At 36.9% G+C, this 16,246-nt stretch overlaps 1 protein-coding gene across 1 annotated transcript; it reads left to right on the top strand.

The window, feature by feature from the left end:
• Positions 1–8,492: 8,492 nt before the first annotated feature.
• LOC139729013 (uncharacterized) lies at positions 8,493–15,750 on the top strand. The gene is made up of 2 exons (XM_071639938.1): positions 8,493–8,713; positions 14,068–15,750. The coding sequence occupies exon 2, from the start codon at positions 14,108–14,110 to the stop codon at positions 15,194–15,196; it is 1,089 nt and encodes a 362-aa protein (XP_071496039.1). The 5' UTR covers positions 8,493–8,713; positions 14,068–14,107; the 3' UTR covers positions 15,197–15,750.
• The last annotated feature ends 496 nt before the right edge of the window (positions 15,751–16,246 follow it).

The following is a 16,246-nucleotide window of genomic DNA, read 5'->3' as shown; positions in this document are numbered from 1 at the left end:
TGACACATGTCCAGATTTCAAGACTGGGTAGCAGTGAGTGATGCACTGTATTGAAAGAAGTTTGTCCCCCTCCCCACCCCCTTTCAGCAGATACTTAATTGCCTTCAGCACCTATGTAGTGAAAAGGGACATAGAGGGTGTGTGGTTTATTACATCCCAGCCAAAAATGGTCACACAGATTTCATGTTAGCAGTTATTAATATGCAGGTCAGATAACCTTAAGAAAATAAAATCAATGCAAGTGGTGTGTTTATTCATCTTCTGAGGTGTGCCATACACTGTAGATGCCATATGAAGCTGACATCCAAAGATGGAATGGGTTGGGTTATCTATTATGCCAGCCTAGTTTCTTCTGTACTTGTTGAATGGTGCACAAACTCCAAAACAATTCATCCAGTATCTCTTTTGTTAGATATTCCTGTCAAGAAATGTTTGAATGGTTGATTTAGTTAATGAATGGAAATGTCCAAGGATCTGTTTGATTTGCATAATATTTGGATGGTAGGGTTGCTCTGAAACTGGAGTCAGTCCCTAGAATTTTTTATTATACCCATATTTTGACTATTTGTTTAATCTCATTGCAACTTATTGATAGTATGTTTTATTTTTATATAGTAATCTACCTTTCACATATTTGCAGTCCTGAGTGAACACATCCATCCATGGTGAATTTACATTGTACATGTGCAAAATTCAAATGCTGTGTAGGTACTTAAAGGGTTCATTCTGTGATCAGGGTGATTATGTGTTTTGGACTGACTGCAAATTATATTGAACTTCCCAAACAGTTAGTGTGAAACAATCATTTCCCTCCTTTCTCTTTAAATACAACCCTTTTGTTTGCTTATTTCTTTCACTTATATTTGTTTGTCTGTTTGATTATTATGCCATGCAGGCAAAAGAGGCATTCACACTCGTAGGAAAATACCAAATTTTCAAATTTCACAAAGTGTTTCCTGGAGGGCTGCAGGCTTTCATTTAAAATCGCATTGTCTAGTAATAAATCTAGAAGCATTGAAACTCACCAATCCTGCTCATATGTAGACATATCCACAACAAGCCTGGAATGGGTCAAATATGTTGTTTGAGCAAGAGAAATATGGTGCCTGAAATACAGATATTTTGAGGCATCATTGTATTTCTATTAAAAGAAGACAAGAGGGGTAGAATCTCTCAAGAATACCATCTATTGGGTGTTAGAACTACTCAAAGATAGCTCCTCAGACCAGAGTAGCTCTTTGTTAAACCCATTCTGGTTAAACCATTTCAAAATGCCAAAAACAGGCCCTGGAAACAAGGTGCTGGCGGTAATAGAAAGAGTTAATCCAGAGGGTGTCCAGATTTATCATATTGCTGCTTTCCTCGTTTTGACTGACTGACATTGGATACTCAAATTTGAGGCAAAGCCCAGACATATATTTCTGCAATCCAGCTGTTAAACTTGCCCCATTGTGTCAAAGGTCATAATACTTCTTCTTTTTTGTGATTCTTCAGTGTAATTTTAAGGTAGGGATATATATTGCATTTTTTTTCATCATGTAATTAAGAGCAGGAGGTCATAAATTTACATTTGTGTTTTCTTTTATTTTTGTTAGTTCAATGCTTCAATCCTGCAACATTGCTTTTCTGTTACTAAGATTTAGAAACCATTTGTGTCTCAATCGCAATCTGCGGAGAGGATGAAGTCATATACATGTAGTTGGCTGCTGGTTTGATATTCTTGCACAAATATAAAGACACCAAACATATTAAATCATGCAAAAAGGAGATACTGCTGGGTTATTCATGAATCCTGTATATGCCAATATTATTGTACACTGTGTAGAAGAATGTGATAGAAGTCAGTTTGATTTTGAACTTCTTCCAGTCATGGCTAAAACCTCTATATAATGTGAATTGTGAGCGAGACCAAAATAATGTACAATATTTATTATAAAAGTAGTGAAGTATTTTTGCAGTATCTTGGTGTACAGTCAGTCTCGCCTAAGTCCAACTCGCACAAGTTAAAAAAAAAAGAAAAAAAGATTAGTAACAAAATAGCAGAGTCAAAGAAAATCCTAGCTAGGTTAGATATAACCTTGTGCTGATCGTATTGTGTAAGTTGAAATTCTAGTAAGTGATAGGGTTTTCTCTGATCCAATTTGATTCAATTTTAAGCTAGGCTCAATTGACTGTATTTGCAATATATCTTGCAGAATTATTGTATATTTGACTACCAATATGCCTTTCAACTGTTGAAGAAACAAGGAAAATGACTGTATATCCGATTTGTTAAACAAGATACCCAAGAATCATCTCTTTTTCTATTGAGCTGTTCGTAGAAGTGTAGATCATAATTTGAACATTTCTCCATATTTTATTTGTATTACCACCCTCCAATATTCATCTGTATATGGTGGCTGTTTTTTTTTTCTCTCTCTCACTTTCATGCAGTATGTACAGAGAATGCTTATCATCTATTTATATGATTCTTTGTTAATGTTCTGTCTCAGCGCTTGCTGTAATGCAGAAAGAGAATGCTGTGTCTGTCATTCATTTGAAACAGTTTGGTTACTTTATGCATGCAATAATATTATTTGGCACTCCACTATGGGTATGTGCTTCATTTTCTTTTCTTTTTTTCAGAACATAATTCTAACCTAGAAGACATTCATATACAAAGCACCATTTGAAATAGTGGGCAATGGCTTGTTCATTCTGTGGAATGAAAGACATTAAGGTGTGACACTTTGTGTGGGTGGGACAAACAGCAGAACAATAATTATGTTTCTGTCGCATTTTTCCTTTTTTTTTGGGGGGGGGAGGGGAATGGGATAGGAACATTGCATTCTTGTTATGATTACATTTTAGGATATCAATTAGTGTTCTAGCTCACTATATATTTGGAAGACAAGGTAGAATTGCTATTTAAATTCTAGGTGGGTGGTAGCCTTTTGACAAAGCCTCGTGGCTGAAAAAGAGACTAACTGCCAGGGAATGAGTGACCACAAGGCCAGGCTGTGCCACTCATTCTCACATTCACCTGTTTCTCGGAATACTCAATGTTGCAAGTTAGTCTCATTCCTCAGCCACGAGGCCTTGCCAAAAGGCTAGGTGGGTGGTTGAAACTCTTTGATTCACCCTTATACTGAAGTCACACCTTCCCGTTTTTAATTGTACTTTGCACCATGGCTCTTATAAGGGTACAAGCCTTCAGTGAATGTGAATCATTGCACTCGCATGTGTGTTTGTGTCTGTGTGTGGGTGGGTGGGTGCCGATGCGTGTGTGTGTGTACATATGTGTGTGTCTGTGGAGGCATCATGGACTCAAGGCAAAATGAAGTCATCAAGTATGGGCTTAATTTTAGGTAAAATCTTCTTATTTTGTGAAGAGGGCAGTGATTAACATAGTTATGTTTTAAAAGTGCATCATTGAAGAGCAACAGACATTGCAAATGACCTTGTCTTCACTTTGTTTCTTTCTCGCTCCCTCTCTATCTGTCTATCTATCTATCTATCTATCTATCAATCTATCATTCTCTTTCTGTGTTGGTATTAAAGTCTGAAGAGCATTCTCAATTCAATCATTTTGGTATTTCCTACAGCACTTCTTCTTTTTATCTTCTTCTTTTTTTATATGCATGTGCAAGTAACATGATGATTATGAACCCAGAAACCCAGATTCACGTAATTATGTGATAGAAAGTAGCAAGAAAATAGTGACAGATTTACTTAGAAAATAATGCTCACTGCACAGAAACTATCCACGTGCTGCAGACAGATTCTATTTTGGAGCATACCTTCTGGTATGGCAGTTGGGTTTTAAAGGACAGAACAATGGCTGTGAACAGGTACATAGGTTGGTCCATTTAATATTATACCAACTCTTGCAAATGTATCTGGTCCTGAGATGTACAATTGTAGACAGTTTCTGTTGCTGATGTGATATGAATTCAATGATGAATATAATCGAGCACCATGAGCAATGAAAACAGAGGTAGCATCTTCTGGCCAAGTAAAGTACTGAGCGGTTGTTCGTGTGAGACGTATTAAAAGTGTGTCGCCTGCGTACTCTTGCAGGTCTCTTAGTGTACATAAAGATTGATAAAAATTTACATTTTATATTTAGATGATAGTGTATTTTGTATACATTGAGTGATATACTGAGTCTGTACATGTACATGTAATTTCTTTCCCTTTTGAACCATGTGTTAAAAAAAATGTCTCCTGTTACGTGGAAATGTAATGTTCTTCTACGTCTTCTCTTTCTGATGGCAAGCGAGTGTGGAACATAATAAAGCAGTGTGCACATTCCCTTTGAAATTCAGAAGTGATAATTATGATTACGTCTGTTTGTCTTTAGTTCACTTGTGGCAAGAGATCAAGGGTGAGCTGTTGTGATTGCTAGTTATACAATCCATCGTCTGTCGTGTGTTGTATGTTATCTGTGAACCGTTGACGCATATGTCATCTTCCTATATCAGACTGCGTTTATCTTCAGGTACAACAAAGTTCAAAAAGGTATGACTCACACGTTAATACAAAGATATAGGTCCACCTTCATTTGTTTTCTAGCACAGTGCCAATACCTCGTCATGTCTAAGATACTTTTTTTTTCTCTTGAAAACAATTGTTTGCCCGAACCCATGCCGTTTTTGGCATGATTGATGGTCCAAAAGGCAGAAGATAATTATTGTACATATGATAATAACCAATATTTATACAGTGCCTTTTCTGAACACACTTTAAAAGCACTTCAACGATTTCAACTAAATACATTTGTACAAGAAATTCAATATTTACCAAACAAAGCAAATGTGACAAAGAACACGGCAAAAAAAAAAAAATGACTAAACTTGTCAGATCGTTAGCAGTGGAATATGTCAGAGCTATGAGGAAATTTCATTTTTGAAACAAATATTTTTTCAACAGTTCTTTTTCTTATTGATCTGTATTAACTGCTGATTTGATTTGTGGAGATGGGAGACTGTTCCGGGTCGGTGGTGCTGCAACACTGAAGGCACGACGTCCGGCTGACAAAGATACCGACTATCAACCCTGCATCAAATTTACTTTGACCGATGCCTTCGAGAGTATCAATTGCAAAAAAGTTTTCATTACTTCTTACTATAGGTTTTTCCTGTCAACTTTATACTTTTGTCATTCAAGTTCCTATTCCGATCTTTCAATTTCATGCATTTCATACTCGCAGCACGGAATCAGCGATCAAATTCAAAATCCGGTCAATCAAAATTCACTATCGGAGCGCTCAAATTCACAATCGGTGTTCAAATTTTAGAATGAACAGATGGACCTATACTGCAAAATACATTGTAAATAATCTTCGTTATAAATCCCAATATATTCAAAGCTAAATGAAAAAAGCATACATACATGCCCCAAAACTAACTAAATGCAGGACTTCTTTCATATTGAATGCAGTTATTCAGACCCGTAACTAGGGGCGGGGGGGGGGGGGGTGTTCAGGGGGTCCACTTGAACCAAAAAAAAAAAAAAAAGTGAAAACTTCCTCCCAAAGCTCCAAATACGACAGAAGAATGATACGCTATGTACGAACATGTTCAGAAAATGCTCACACTGATTTGTAAGTTTTAGCAAGCTTTGGTATTCAATTGTCGCATGATCTGTTATTATCTTTATACACAGGGGAAGCCACCATAACAGTGTGCCAGCTATTGTATGATTTACAAGTACGTACAACGAACTATGAGATATTAAAGTGCAATGTTTCCTACACAGAAATATACAAATTTCGGCTCACTCGCTCGTAGTAATTTAGAGAATTTGTTTTCATGTCTTCAGTTTGTTGGTATGAAATATTACATATAAGGCCGTCACTATATCTCGATTACAGTTGTAAAATTTAATAACCAAAAAATGACAAGAATTCCATGTTTACTAAGCTGAAATACAAAAATTTTCAGCTCGCTCGCTGCGCTTGCTCGCCATTTTTTTCAAAATTTATTATATTGAAATCACCCTCAAAAGACCCCTTTTTACGAACTTGTTCAGAAAATGCTCACACTGATTTGTAAGTTTTAGCAAGCTTTTGGATTCAATTGTCGCATGATCTGTTATTTTATATGCAGGGCAAGCCACCATTATAACAATGTGCTAGCATTGTATGATTTACAAGTACAATTAACGAACTATGAGATAAGTGCAATGTTTCCTACACAGAAATATACAAATTTCGGCTCACTCGCTCGTACTAATTTTGAGTGTTTTTTTCAAGTCTTCAATCTGTTGCGTGTATAAATCGTTTAAGGCCGTCACTATGTCTTAGATAATTAGAATTGTAAGATTTAATAACCAAAAAATGACAAGAATTCTATGTTTTGTAAGCTGAAATACAAAAAAAAAAGATTTAAATCACCCTCAAAAGACCCCTTTTAAGATTTAGTGTTTAATAAAGCATATCATCTGGACTTTTTAAAGTCCCTGCCGCGATGGGGTTGGGGTTGAACACTTTTTTTCAGAAATTAGGGGGGCAAATTTCGCGCTTGCCCGGGCGCCGTTTTCTCGAGATACGCATAGGTATAATGCAATATAATAGGCACGAAGATAATCAGAGACTTTTCTTCATGACTGATACATGGTGTCAAACCAGGGAGGTCACCTCCCTGGTCAAACCGAACTATTAAAGGTGAAGAATTTATTGTTTTTGTTTTGTTTTTTTTGCATTTGAAAATATACCCCTCCTAGAGTGAGACCTTATATCCCGCTTGGTTGCTTAACTCCCTAAGAAAGGTCCACTTCTTCCAATTTTGAACCCCCCCCCCCCCCCCCATAAAAATCCTAATAATCAAATACGGAATCAGTATAGTTACGGATTACTTGGAACTTGGTTGCCTATTCACGAATTTGAATGAACGAGATTCCGTCGCCAGCTTGAGAAGAATTTGAACGCTCATTGCTGAAATACGTGACTTCTGTTCCTCTCGTAAATTTGAATGCTCCGATAGTGAATTTGAATGCTCCGATAGTGAATTTAAATGCTCCGATAGTGAATTCGAATGCTCCGATAGTGAATTTGAATGCTCCGATAGTGAATTTAAATGCTCCGATAGTGAATTCGAATGCTCCGATAGTGAATTTGAATGCTCCGATTGTGAATTCGAATGACCGGATTTTGAATTTGATTGCTGATTCAGTGCTGCGAGCGCGGATGCGTGAAATTGAAAGTCCGGTATAATTGGAACTTTAATGACAAAAGTATGAAATTGACCAGCAAAACCAATATTTTGTCTGATGTCATAGACATCTATCAAAGAGATCACCAATGATTATATTAATTTTTCTTTTCAGTATGGCATGATAGAATGAATATTGGTCTGATGTATACTTAGGGCTGGTTTTGTCAACCTGACGTTGCGCTGTGGACCAGAGTGAGGAGTTCACAACCATATTTTATATCAACATACCAGCTAAAACTGTAGAGCTTATGCTGATAATGTAAGCATAATCGGCAGAGCAGCTACGAATCCATAAATGTTATGCTGGTAATGTAGAGATAATCATACAGCGTCACCGATGAACGATCTACAAGCGGTATGATTCACGTATATCACGAACATCTTTGAAGTAATGTTCAGAAATCTTGGACTGTGCTGGAAGGGTGATGACATTTCAGACGGCAAAAATCAAAGAATAAATCTGATTACCGTCATAGGCGTATTAAAAACACCAAACCTACAAGTTCTTCAAGTTGATTCCCTGCGTAGTGAAAAATCGTTTTCAATAGTTGGCAAAATCAAACTTTTCGAAATACCGTTTAACACATTGAGTAGAGGTTCAGAAATTTGCTACATAGCATAGTAAGTTGTTTGACTGGTACTATTACCAATCAGATGTTAGCTCGATTGTCTGCTTTGGCTATTTTCTAGAGCTTCAAACGAGCATTTAGGCAGTGTACTTTTTATAAAAATTCCATCACTTTTTGCACCATTTTTATGCACTCTTTGGCTGAGTAGGCCTGATGACCAAAAAGAAACTTAAGAAGTAACGACTGTTATACGTAATGGGTGTGCATAAGGGTGACTGAGTTGTTAACATTGACACGAACTTCATAATATCTGAAACGTTTTTATTTACCACCGCAAAGCGAGAGGCAGAAGCAGGATTGAGCCAGTTTTCGCCAATACTTTTTCGATATACATTGTACTATGTACATGTGGTGCATATTAGTAGATTCGAAGTTCAAAATCTTTGTAAGTGTATTTGTTGTAGGACATTGTTCACATGCTACACCCCCTTATGATGATCAATGTGATGAAGACAAGTTGCGACATGTATAATGTTAAAATTTCTAATAGTACCTGTGAAAGAACTGTCCTGTGATATTGGACTGATCTCGTGATTGTTTTATTTCTTTTAACACAACTAAAATGAAATAACATTGAAAATCAGATCAAAACAAGTCTGTTCTTGTCTAATAGTATTAACTATCGTCTTACAATATTGTCAATAGGCTACTTGGAAGCTTCATTTAATGTTCTCTCCACACGTCTTTATGATGGTGTGAAATATCCCATTGGGTTTCTTTTCCAGCGAAATTTCCTTCCAACAATGTTAGTGCACCTCGATCGAGCGTGGATTCAGTGTGTTTCGCCGTAACAGAAGATGATATTTTAAAGGTTTCTATAGTTCTGCAACAACAAGAAAAACCATCGTATCCGCTTATCAACATCGCCTTGTAATCTGTGAGCAGCTGGTGAGTGAGGGCTGTATGTAGGGTCACGGACAATTAAAAAAAAATGCAAAATTTAGTGTTTCGAGAATGTTGCATCTGCAAAGGTGAATCCGCGGATAACGTATTCTTCATGTCTTGTTTTTTAATTACAGCGATTTATTTGAAAATGTTTGATGGGTGTTTCCCTATGCTAGATTCCATATTCAAGAAGGATAAAGTCGGGGAAACACAAATTAACTTTGCAGCTTGAGTCTGTTTACAAGACCAATCGTTTCACAGATAGACATTCAAGAAAAATGTTGTCTCCAAGACGATTTGTTGGCGAAAGTGACAACAAGAAATCTTATTTTAGATGCATTTTCTAAAGGAAAGCAATCGAATATCGGACATCTCTTGATAAGGCTTAGTCGTATTGCTAAAAATACATTTCCTCGCTTTTCTTAGAGAAAATCTGTTTCCATCGCATGCATTTCTGCAACTTTTTCCAGTTTGGAATTTACGGTTAGCACAAGAGTTATTTGATTTTAGCGGAGGAATAAAGAAAACATGCAAATAATCTACAAAAGAATAAATGGAGGTATGATGAAAGATCTGCAAAAGTCATACTATTATAATGTATTGTAAATGATAAACAGAGGAGCACATTGCAGACTACCCTGAAGAACTCTACATGTTGATTGTCATATGTTTTTAGGCTTTATTTATATCTGTTCAAAGAAACTTTTATGCAACTTTTATTCTTGACCCATGGCATTACAAAGGTCTTGCTACATTATGTCATAATGAGCTAGCTTGTAATAAAAAGATTTAAAGGTCGATATTGTGTCAAAGTACAAAAAGATTTTGATAAGATTGAGTGATTATTCTGTAGTGTGTGAGATTTATCACTGAGTTTCAAAGACCGTAAAATTAATGGTGCTGCGTTTCTGGTGGTATCCAGAGAGTGAAATAATGAAAAAGTCGTATAGAAAAATGAAAAAGGAATTAACACTGTTCTTGGTTATATCAATATTTCAAGGACTATGATATTCTTTTTTTCTTTTATTACGTCGATCAGTTATAGTTTATGGCCTTTTGTTATGCCTCCACTACCAAGTGTCGCCGGAGGCATTATGTTTTCTAGGTGTCCGTCCGTCCGTCCGTCCGTCAGCCCGTCTGTAATCAATTTTGTGGACAGCGTAACTAAAAAAGGGTTTGAGGCATCCTGATGAAACTTGGCATGTAAATGAATGAATGGGCAAAGTTGTGCTTATCAACTTTCGGATGCACATGCTCAAGGTCGAAGGTCAAACGATCAAGGTCAAATGCTCAAAATTTCACTATTTCCCCCTTATCTATGCAATGCCTGAAGATGTTTTCATGAAACTTAGTGTATACATATACTACCAAATACAGATTCTCCAGAGAGAGTTTTGTGTCATGAGGTCAAAGGTTAAAGGTCAAGAAAAATTTTTATATATGAAATTCGGAAAATGCATAGTTTTAGCAAACTGTTTTACAGGCAAAAACATCTCCATACCGAAATGTTTCAGAGATACGATTTGTTATTTTTTTTTATCTATACAGCTGAAGTATGGAATCTTTGTAATTTCTGTATATGAAAGAATAATAAATTGTGAAAGCATGACATCATAAACTTGCTGATTTGAATATTCATAACAACTGGTCAAAAAATGTTTTCCGAAAAACAAGAAGAAGTATCAGGATGTCATAGCTTCCTTATTTCTTACCCGATTTTGATCATGTTTGTACTGTTCTGCAGGAATTCTTTTCTCTTTCTTATGAAATTGGTAACATTATTTTTTTCAATTCAATTACAGTTTTCTATTTCATTTTGGAATGACTTTCTTCTTTCGGGAGGCACAAATCTATTATTATCTACCCAGGTCGTGAGTCTCCTTAATAAAGTGATTATGAGAGTATTTCTCCGTATAGCTGGATCCATGTAGCAATATAGATCTAGTTGTGTGTGTGTGTGTGTGTGTGTGTGTGTGTGTGTGTATCAAGAAGAATGGTGCGTGCTGTTAGATGGGGCGACTTCCAAGACGTGTGGGATTAGAAATCGGTGGAAGGCGAATATATACCTATAATTCATCAGTGTTAACTTTTAATCATGCAGGTGTAGCATAGCAAAGGTATATCCGCTAAGACCGTCTCAGATGTGATTTTTTTTTTCACAGCAACATTCTTATGAAAGAGCAATTCCATTCAGATAATAATTAGAAATCAATATTATTACTAATTTGAATTTAAAAGAACTGATTCGCCAGTTTTAGTCTGTGTAATTTCTGCATATATAGGTGGGTCTTAATGAGTCAAATAATTCACCATCATCCAGAGATTTAGATGTTTCATTACACAGATCATCCAAAAACGGTGGAAACGCATTGTTGAAAATGATTACTTTAATGAAAAGAAGGACCCGTGTTGAAGATAAACTTGTAGGCATGTGGGCCACTCAATACATTAAACTTAAAATAGAATAAATGTAAAGGTATGGAAATACACACATACTCACACACATACATACACACCCATACACAAGTACAAGACGCTCACAGTGAACAATAACGTAGACATATAGGGCGGACGTCCACTTGGGCGCGGACAAGCCCCGGAAGGGTTGCGGAAGCAAATTTTGTTATTTCGGCATCCTGTCCGCGACAGACGCGGAAATAACTTAGTGAATCGGCTTGTCCTGGGACATTCCTAGGACTGTCCGCGGACTGTCCGCGGACTGTCCGCGGACTGACTGCGGACATTCCTAGGAATCACTCCGGAAGAGCGCGAAATACCTCGGAATATGCTAATCGTAGCCGGGCAGCGCGGAAACATCTAGGATTACACCAGGAATGAACGCGGACAATCAGGATGCCTTCCGGACAACACAAGTTAGGCATGCGGACAAAATGCGGACAATACCAGGAAAATGAAAAGGTATAAATTTGGCGCTGTGATTGATGCTCCTTGTTGTGCTTCCGCAGTAGCGGCTGATATTATATTAATATGACTGGTCAATATTATTTGATAAATGTGACCACCAAAAGTCGAAGAATAGGATTGTTTGCATGTCGGCTGACGAATCATTTTTTTTTTTTTTTATTTGTCTCATCTGGGAGAACAATTTTTTTCTCTGCCTTCAGTCACATGGATGATATTCGCAAACTTTTTGAACCAAATATATATATATATATATAATATACATAAAAATGTAAATGTATATACATACATATATATATATATATATACATATATATTCTTTATTCCCTTTTTTTAGACCTGTGCTTTATCCATCGTGAAGTATATACATGTTTTGTTTGATACTTCTGTAGAGCATGCCAAAAATGATCCTAATCATTAAATTTCTTTTTCTTTCTCTCATTTTTACCCTTGTGCATCTCTAACCCTCTCTTATTTTGATCACTTTTGAACATTTTCAAGTCCGAGAATTTTTTTTTCATGCTTAGAGCTTACTAGCCTATTGTCAATGAAGTGTAAAAATGGGGATATATTTTTAACCTACTTTAATTTACTTTTTTTTTTTGGGGGGGGGGGGTTCAGCTGGGCTGTCAAATTGGACAATCGAGTTTATTTGCAACTAAAACAAAAAGAGAAGAAGAAGTTATTAGGTAATAACAACTACGAAAATCATTCAGGTAAAGAATATTTCTGATATGATTTGTGATGCTTAATGTGTACTTAAATATATACACTCAGCAAAAAAAAAACAATACAAAAGAAAGACAGATATTTAACACTTTTTCGAGTTCATGATTCATTGCTTTTTTCTCTCATTTCACTTGAATTTTGAAATGACAGAAAATTCTTCATTTTCCTCCATCATCTTTCGCTTTCATTGTTATTTTGGGCTTCAAAGATATTACATTGTAATGAGACCACAGGTATATCTTTGCAATTGAATTCATGCTTTTTAGTGTGATGAATTTGTCTTTTGTTCTAATACTAATTATGTTGTATCATTAGAAAGCATTTACGTATGAATAACAACTTGTTCATGTTTATATAAAACATTAACATTTAGCCAAAAATGCTGTGCTTTTTTTTTTCTGAGTGTACTTCCACCTACTTTTGTGATTTTTCAGCTGGGCTGTCACATGGGACAACCTAGTTTGTTTGCAAATAAAATACGAAAACAACATAAAGGAAAATATACTATAGTAAGTAATATTAACCAGGAAAGTCACTCAGATGAAAAATAACTTTCTGAAAAGATCAAATCATAACAAACTTACTAGGAAGTTAGGGGGCTGATTTCACTTCTTTCTGGTTGCTTTTGGCACAGTCTCTACTACCTTCTTCTTTGCCTTCTGGGACCGGAAATTCCTTAGATTTACCTGTTCTTCATCACTAGACGAAAGGTGTGCCTGTGATGGGGATATTTGCATGGGGGCCTCGCCTCCCTTCTTGCTCATTTTGCGTTTCATTGGCATGACCCTCGCGGAAAGTGTCGACATTTTCGTGTCTGGATCACACAATTTCCGCATCGGTTCCGGACACTTGCATATATAGATCCGCATCGGCTCCGCGCTGTCCTAAAACATTCCTGGTGTCCTCCGCATTCATTCGCGAAGCTTCCCCACACCGCGGGATTCTTTCCGGAGCGTGTGCGGAAGGAGCGGAAGGGTTCCGGACAAGCGGGACATCCTCAGGACATCGTCAGGACAAGTCGCCGAAAGTGTCAGGAAGTTCATTTCCGCGTCCAAATTTTGGTCTCGATCAAAATTTGGACGCGGAAATTTTTCTCTCTCCCGAAGATGCGGAAACGCCCGGACATGTTTAGGACAGTGAGCGGACACGTTCAGGAACGTGCGGACAGGTTCCCGAAGGAGTGCGGAATACCAACTTTGCATTCCGGGGCTTCTCCGCGTCTTGTCCGCGCCCTAGTGGACGCCTGGTCAAACAATGAAACATGCAAGGAAAGGGACAGGTTAGAAGGAGAAGGAAGGAAGGAAAGAAAAGAAGGAAAGGAGGGAGGGGAGGAAATGAAGACAATAACTTATTGAGAGGAAGCAGGGGCCCGCAGCACACGCTGAGCTATTGCCAGACACTATTCATTGGCGTGGGCAAGGTTATTGACATAAAGGGAGCTTTGGAAACAAAATGAAGGGTTATCAAATTGGGCACTTGGGAATTTACATTGTGATTTTTGTTATTATCATTATCATTATTATGGTTGTTATTATTATTATGCCGAAACAATGCGTTGAACGTCGTTGTAGCCAATGACTTACAAAATTTGTTTTGAGAGCATTGCCATGCCTACTAGTATACGAATAAATATACACTAGATCATGTAGATATCAATGTTCCGTCATCAGTCATTCATATTTTTTCTCAATTTTATCCATCTGCAGCTTCTATCAACGAGACTAGCCTTCCATACTACACGACGTCATGCTTCACCAGCTACCTTATACTAGTAGTTGTCTTTTGTTTTGGGCAATGATGCCAACGTTGCTTCTCCCAGTTGCCTTGCTAGAGCCCATAGAAGTTTGCCCGGGACACAATGCCAGTGTATCTTTCCAATATCCAATAACAAGCGGTAAATCTACATTCGAGATAAAACATCACAAAGGAGAGCAAGAGTGTTGTTTCTACCAGGAGGACGGCAAAATTGATGCGCAGTGTCTGAAACATGACCAGTTGGGCAGATTTCACGTCGATGTCAATAAATCACCAGAAGTGCTGAACGTGACGTTTACTATCTACAACGTACAAGAAGGAGATGAGAATGTGTACTCATTGGTCTTTGGAGAGGAGGACGAGAATGGAGAATGGCGAAAGGATACCAATGTTGTTAATATTGACGTGAGAGATGTACCAGGTAAAGCACAGTGCAGTGTTAAGATGTCGGCTTACTCCTTCAGCGAGTTACAAGAAGTGCACTGCGAAGCTCCTCTAAGCGTCGATGGGGGCGGCCTACTTGCATGCTTCCTGAACAAAAGAAAGGCACCATTTCTGCATCAACCAAAGCACTCGTCAACTCACGTCAGAGCTGTCTTCTGGCTGAACATTGGTTCATCCATGCAGTGCTGTTCATATGCAGCAAATTGTGAAAAGGATGCTGATGGTTGCCATGACTTTGTTCATTCTGCCCCCACAACCGATAATTCTCCAACAGGGATTTCTCCTACCATACGCAATGAAGACGGAGAGAGATCACCGAAAACTAGTCCAACGTCATCCAATGCAGTCTCGTCGGAAGGGTGTCATATCGATGAATCTCTGGTTCACGTGTCACTTCCCTCATCACAGGCGGACGGCATGGACGGTATCATTAATGCCCTTTCAAGCATATCTGTGTCAAGTGTTTTTGTCACAATCTTCGGTATTTTATTTGTAGAATGTTTCACAGCATTGGATAAGAACAGGCGCTATGTAATTAACAGGCGCTATGTACTTATGTATCTAGCGGTACTGACTGTCCTCTCTGCATTGACCTTTACTAGTACAATGTATCTCATGATTTACAAGGATAAGTAAGATTATCTGTAAAATTTGATCTTCTGTCTTGTACCCCTTATTTTTCCGCTTCAGAACAAGACCTTCTTCTTTTTTTTCTTTTTATCGCAAATGATTAACGTGTTCCCTTTCATCGACGTAAATAAACGCTGATTGTATCAGTGTCTGATTAATGACCATGATAAAAAACAACAGCATGCGCTTAAATAGCCTCCAGATCGCTTTTTTTTTCTATAGATAACCGAACGTCTACCACATAGCAGTGTTGTTTCATATCCCTTACAACAACTGGTACTGCATGTTATTTTATTTCATTAATTCCTCATTGCGTCATTTTTTTTTCAAAGAAAAAAAAAGCAAAATTAAATACGTATGTCTTTTTTTTTTTAATCACAGCTAGCTCTTACTATAAAAACCATGAACAATATTAGGCTGGTTTACGTGTACGTAGAAAAATAATTTGTCACTCAGATACCATTTAAACAAAACAAAACAAAGCAAAAAAAACAGAAATAGAATTAACTCTCGACCCAAGATTTATTACTTTATAAAGATTTGGTTGTCTGAGCCGTCACATAAAGAACATAATAATAATAATGATAATGGAAATTATCGTTATTAATAATAATAATAATAATAATAATAATAATAATAATGATAATAATAACAATAATGATAATCTATTGTAGTAATAATAATATATATATATATATATATATATATATATATATATAATTATATATATATATATATTGTGTGTGTGTGTACAGAAAGTGTTTTTATATGATTCTTTATGAATGTTTTGTCCCAGCGCTTTGTGTAATATACAGGATGAAAAACGTAGGCTAGTTTGGTTACCTTTTTCATGTAGGAAATCATCTTGTTCTTCCTGTCTTGTGAAAGGCATCCAAGATGTAGCAATTTATTTTGAATGAAATGCTGGACATTGGATCAATATGTTATTTCTTACACATGTTTAATCTGTTGTCTTTCTTTGTTTTCGGGAATTGGACACTGCATTTTGAAGGTGTAGTAAGCACTCTTTTTGAAGAGCTTTCTTCGAAAGGGCGC

The sequence above is a fragment of the Diadema antillarum genome, unplaced genomic scaffold, assembly GCF_040938485.1.
Source record: "Diadema antillarum isolate AM-2024a unplaced genomic scaffold, OU_Dant_1.0 seq00000215_RagTag, whole genome shotgun sequence".
Taxonomy (NCBI): Eukaryota; Metazoa; Echinodermata; class Echinoidea; order Diadematoida; family Diadematidae; genus Diadema; species Diadema antillarum.
Note: the sequence above shows the minus strand (reverse complement) of the source record. Positions and strands in the feature narration are given on the sequence as shown.